At 47.2% G+C, this 6,000-nt stretch overlaps 1 protein-coding gene across 4 annotated transcripts in view; it reads left to right on the forward strand.

Annotated features, from left to right (window-relative positions):
* Window positions 1-4,680, forward strand: part of FBXO16 (F-box protein 16) — a 52,117-nt gene extending 47,437 nt beyond the window's left edge. For 3 of the 4 annotated variants that reach the window (XM_065908115.1, XM_065908114.1, XM_065908117.1), the window contains exon 8: window positions 2,591-4,680. In XM_065908115.1, the coding sequence (XP_065764187.1) occupies window positions 2,591-2,779 (189 nt within the window). In that variant the 3' untranslated portion in view covers window positions 2,780-4,680. The remainder of the gene's footprint in view (window positions 1-2,590) is intronic. The other variant, XM_065908116.1, reaches the window with a different exon arrangement.
* The last annotated feature ends 1,320 nt before the right edge of the window (window positions 4,681-6,000 follow it).

Below are 6,000 nucleotides of genomic sequence, written 5' to 3' on the forward strand. Positions count from 1 at the left end.
GGCCTGTGGATCTCCCCCTGGGGGGACTTAGGAGAAAGGGTTCCTCAAATACAGTGATAAATATACTTTGCATTGTAATAGGATTCCATTTGAAACTGTTACAGCCGAGGTGTTACGAGCCTATTCTTGTATCACAGAAAGCTAGGCTTTTCCTCCATTTGGCAGGTATTATTTGATTTTCCTTGTTCCTAAAATAGCACAAAGGAAGGCTTCTGTTTGTTCTCTTACCTTGTGCTAATCTTGGAGCAACATGAAAATGCTCACTGTACGCAGATCTTGAAACAACCCTGAAAACTTCCAACACGGGAAGACAATTAATTCCCACTCACTCCCCCTTTACTCTTGGATTCCATCGACTGGCTGTGTTTAACCCCAGTTTTGCCTACTCTTTCCCAGAAAAGTCACAGCTAACATGCATGGATCTACTAAAGGCAGGAGCATAGATTCAGTAGGGTGCGGGATTCCAGCTTGATTCTCCAGGGGCTGACGTCTCATCAGAGAACTAATACTGAAGAGCATATGTTCAGTGCTGAGTTTGGGGATCTGGATGATAATGGCTTCAGGAATGCAGCTGAGACAAAAATCCCTGAGGGCTGAAACACTCAAGCTTCTTGGAGAAGGTGGGCCTCCAAGGATAGATGTAGAGAAGGAGTAAAGAGAGCACGTGAGTCAGAAAGAGAAAAACAAATATTGTATATTAACGCATGTATGATATGCATCATGGCAGGCTACAGTCCATAGGTCTGTATAACTAAAGTCACAACCCAAGTGACTTAGCATTCACACACCACACATGTATACAGAATCTAGGAAAGCAGTGCTGATGAACTTATTTACAGAGAAGAAATGGAGATGCAGGTGTAGGGAATGGACTTGTGGACACGGCAGCGGGAGGAGAGGCTAGGAAAAACTGAGAAAGTAGCGTTGATGTACATACACTCACTCACTCTCAAAGTCACTCAGGTGTGTCTGACTCTTTGAGACCCCATGAACTGCAGCCCGCCAGGCTCCTATGTCTATGGGATTTCCCAGGCAAAAATACTGGAGTGGGTTGCCATTCGCTTCTCCAGGAGATCTTCCCAACCCAGGGATCAAACCTGAGTCTCCTGCACTGCAGGCAGATTCTTTACCATTTGAACCACAAGGAAGCCTTGTGTATGCTCATAACCTGTGGGAGGCTGCTACATAGCACAGGCAGCCCAACCTGAAGCTCTGTGATGACCTAGACGGAGGGGATGCGGCGGGAGGGAGGCTCAAGAGGGTAGGGATATACACACACAGACACACACATATATATCATTATGACTGATTAACATTGATGTATGGCAGAGACCACCACAACATTGTAAGGCAATTATCCTCCAAGTTAAAAAATATATAGAAAAAAAAAAGAAAAAAAATAGAAAAAAAAAAAAAAATATAGAGAGAGAGAGACAGGCAGGTGGAGGGTACAGGCGAGACCAGCCTGTGTGGAGCATCTCTGTGGAGGAAGAGGGACCCACTGGAGACAGCAGTCATGGCTGAAGCAATGTCTGAGCCAGTGAGAGCCTAAAGAAGGATTTTCCCCAGATTAATGAAAACCCTGTGTGTTGCAAATATATCCATCAGAGCATTAGAGGGAGGTAACAGATGATCTGACTCCTGGGACCTGCCAGCTGAGTATGGAGTCGGGAGGGATACAGTGTTCGGAGGGGCTCAGCCTCTGTACATCTGCTTGCTCTCCTGTGTTGCTCTGCCCAGTCGGGGCCGAGATAAGGGTGCATGTACCCCCTCCTGCTCCCTGTAAACTCAGCTCGTATTATGTCTTTTTCTGGCTCTCTCCCTTCCTCTGCCCTTTCTGCTCACGGCCAGATATTGAGGAGAAGTCCTTCCTTGATGTGAGTTTTGGATGGAATGTCCACCTGTGACATCAGTCTTGTGTGTGCATGCCCAGGTTAGCAGGGATGGTTAACGATGGGGACGCTATCAATACCCACCTGGTCTCAGGATCCCGAGTCTCCAGACCCAGCTCTAACACTTCCTAGCTCCTTGAACGCTGGCATTTCAACTACCTGCTCTTCAGTTACATTTATTTGTAAAATGGAGACGTTAATACCTGCCTATCTACCTCACACAATTTCCTTGAGGCTCAAATGAAACACGGTTGTGAAAGTGCTTTGGAGACAAAGAAATGTATTTATTAGGAGTGACTCAATACTTGAGGGGTTGCATGAGGGGGAAGGTGGTGAAACTGGGACGTCTCAATAAATCCCGTCCGGTCCTATGATTTTATAAAATTGTTTTTTACTTCTTTGTTGTTGTTTAGTAACTAGGTTGTGTCTAACTCTTTAGCAACCCTGAGGACTGTAGCCCACCAGGCTCCTCTGTCCATGGAATTCTCCCGGCAAGAATACTGGAGTGGGTTACCATTCCTTTTTCCCGGGGATCTTCCCGACCCAGGAATTAAACCCACATCTCCTGCTTGGCAGGTGGATGCTTTACCACTGAGCCACTAGGGAAATCCTTTATATTCCTTAAATAAGTTGAATTAGATAGCTTTTTCTGCTGTTCTAACAACTCTCACTCTATCGGTATCTTTTTTCCTCCCTAGAGCTCCTTAAATGCAGAACCCAGGGCCTCCCTACACGTTCCAGCTCACCTTGCTTGGCTTCCTCACCAGCCACTGGGCCTCCCAGCCACTGAGGCAGCAACAAAAACTCTCACACAGCATCTCCAGAGGCTCTCTGGACTTCAGTCATCACCCCAGGCCTTCCAGCAGCAGCTGATGCAAAAAATGTGAAAAGATTTTTCCAAAAGCGACAAGATGCTCTACACAGAGACGTGGATGTCACTTGGATCCTCGCTTAGAAACGGCTTAGGAACCTTATTGTGAAAGCAAGTCCTGCAGTATTTCAGGAACAGGTATAAACTTAGGAATGTGATGATAGATACCATGGAGTGGATAAAGGGACATATGATAGTGTCCCTGGTGAGGTTGGCTGTGTGAGGCCAGGTCCGAGAAGGATATGACCAGCACATCCCCAAGGCTCCACAGCGGTTTAGGATTGGGACGATTGACTGTGGTGTCATAGTTTGCTGGGTCTTGCTGTAACAAAGTCTTAGCCCGTTCAGACTGCTGTAACAGAAGTACCATTGATAAGTGGGCTTCCCTGGTGTCTCAGAGGTAAAGAAACAGCATGCAATGCAGGAGACTTGGGTTTGATCCCTGGGTTGGGAAGATGCCCTGGAGAAGGAAATGGCAACCCACTCCAGTGTTCTTGCCTGACAAATCCCATGGACAGAGAAGCCTGGTGGGCTACAGCCCACAAGGTAGCAAAGAGTTAGATATGACTGATTGACTAAACCACCACCACCATTGATGAGTGGCTTAAAAACAACAGACATTTATTTTCTGGAGGCTTGGCAGTCCAAGATTAAGATGTGGGCAGGGTTGGTTTCTTCTGAGGCCTCTCTCCTTGGCTTGCAGACGGCTGCCTTACCCCTGTGTCCCCACAGACTGTCTTCCTCCCCTGCACGTCGATGTCCTAATTTTCTCTTACTGTGTATATGCTAAGTTGCTCAGTCGTGTCCAACTCTGCCACCCCATGGACTATAGCTGCCAGGCTCCTCTGTCCATGGGATTCTCCAGGCAAGAATACTGGAGTGGGTTACCATGCCCTCCTCCAAGGTTATCTTCAGGACCCAGGGATCGAACCCACATCTCTTATGTCTCCTGCCTTGGCAGGCGGGTTCTTTCCCACCAGTACCACCTGGGCCTCTTATTATATGGACACAAGTCAGATTGGATTAGGGTCCACCTATATGACTGTTTAACTTTGATTACCTTTTTGAAGACACTCTCCCAAGACAGTCACATTCTGAGGTCTTGGGGGTTAGAACTTCAACATAGGAATGGGGGGCAGGGGTTACAACCCAACCCTTAACTCACACTGTGGGCAAGGTAAAGAGAAGATGAAATGGAGAAGCCCCTGGGAACTATTAACAGCAGAAGCCTCTGTCATCCTTGGGCCTGGAGAAACAAAAGAGACAGGGCGTGCTATTCCCAGAACCCATCCAGAGCTGTGGTCATAGGAGAGGGGCCGCCCAGTGTGGGTGCTGTATGACAGAGGAAGGCACCCACGGTGGAGACCAGGGTCTGGCAGAGAGGGAGGGAGAAGACCCAGCCCTCTCTCTCCCCGCCCTTCACACTCCTCCCTTCACACTCTGATAGTGCTCCTCTTCGGTCAAGAGCCGAGAAAGAGGAACTGAAAACAGCGAGGCCTCGGGGCTGCAGCTTGTAGATGGCAGGCTTTGAGGCAGGCAACGGGCCGACAGGTGTGGCCAGGGGTGGAAGGGGAGTGGTAGGATTTGAGTGGGACGATGAAGAATCACCAGCTCAGTGGAGAAAACAAAGACATTTCCAGAGGAGGAATTAATTATGCATACTCAGGTAACATAAATGGGCTTTAAAATGTCATCAGAAAACAGAAAATGCTACTTAGCTGCAAAAAATATTAGTCATACATTTGGAACTGAACCACATATTCATGTAACCATTTCCAGTCCCAGAAGTTACTATTCCAAGATACTTGCAGAAGTAAAGCAGAATGATAGAAAAATACGTTTGTCAATCTTGTCATGTTGAACACTTACGTTCTTAAAATGGGATGGGAAGCACTACTGGAACTGTTTTGGAATAGAAGGCAGCTCTCTGCCTCAGGAGGGCGCCTCTATGACTGCACCCATCAATGGTCACAGCATGGTTGTATGAACTGGGTGCGTCCCCTGTGTTATCGTGCCGGGGCTGCCATAACAAAATACCATGAGCTGGTGGCTTCGACAACAGAAATTTGTTTTCTCACCACTCTGGAGGCTGGTGACAGGGCGGATGTCTGCTGAGGGCTCCCTTTGGGTTGCCTTTTCAGTGTGTGCTCACTTGGTCTTTCCTGGGCAACTTTGCAGGGAGGGAAAAGCGAGGGGGATGGAGAGAGGGGGAAAGAGAGAGAGAGCGATCTCTTGGTGTCTCTTCTTCTCTTTTTTTCCTAAGTTCAAATCATCCTGATTTTATGATCACAGAAATACTACAAGTATCCACAGTTGGTGAACACCTTTATAACAAATACAGATAGAAGGATGGATAGAGAGCTACATAGATAGAGTGACTGTAACAAGAATAGACTCAATCTGCACATGCTGTTTTTAAAGTATAGTGTTTAATTTAGTGTTACTTGAATTAAAAAAAAAATGTATTTGACCACACCAGGGCTTAGTTGCATCATGTGGGATCTTTAGTTTCAGCATGTAGGATCTAGTTTGCTGACCACGGATCAAACCCAGGTCCCCTGCATTGGGAGGCAGGCTTGATCCCTGGGTCAGGAAGATCCCCTGGAAACAGAAATGGCAGCCCACTCCATTATTCTTGCCTGGAAAAATCCCATGGGCAGAGGAGCCTGGCAGGCTACAGTCAATGGGGTCGCAGAGAGTTGGAGATGACTGAGCGACTTAGCACACACTCATGCATTTCCTTAAAGGCCCCATGTCCAAATACAGCCCCTCTGGGGGTTAAGACTTCAACATATGAGTTTTGGAGGGGACCCAAACATTCAGTCCATAACATCCCACATAGTGATATGAAATAGATGACACTTGATACATTGATACTGATAGTCATTAAATCAAGAAAACTTCATTGCACACCTACTGTGTGCCAGAATCTCCGCTAGGCTCTGAGATTATAGGTAGAAGGGAAAAAAAACTGCCTCAGTCTTTAATGAGTTTATAACTTGAAGAGAGACAGAGCAGCTGTTAGAACACAGTGGTCACTGCCAGGAGATCTTGAGCATTTGTGCTAAGTCACTCGGTCATGTTCAGCTCTTTGAGGCCCCATGGACTGTAGCCCGCCAGGCTCTTCTATCCATGGGATTTTCCAGGCAAGAATACTGGAGTGGGTTGCCATTTCCTTTTCCAGACCCAGGGATTGAACCCACGTCTCTTGGGTCTTCTGAATTGGCAGCAGGTTCT

The sequence above is a fragment of the Muntiacus reevesi genome, chromosome 17 (genome assembly GCF_963930625.1).
Source record: "Muntiacus reevesi chromosome 17, mMunRee1.1, whole genome shotgun sequence".
NCBI classification, from domain to species: domain Eukaryota; kingdom Metazoa; phylum Chordata; class Mammalia; order Artiodactyla; family Cervidae; genus Muntiacus; species Muntiacus reevesi.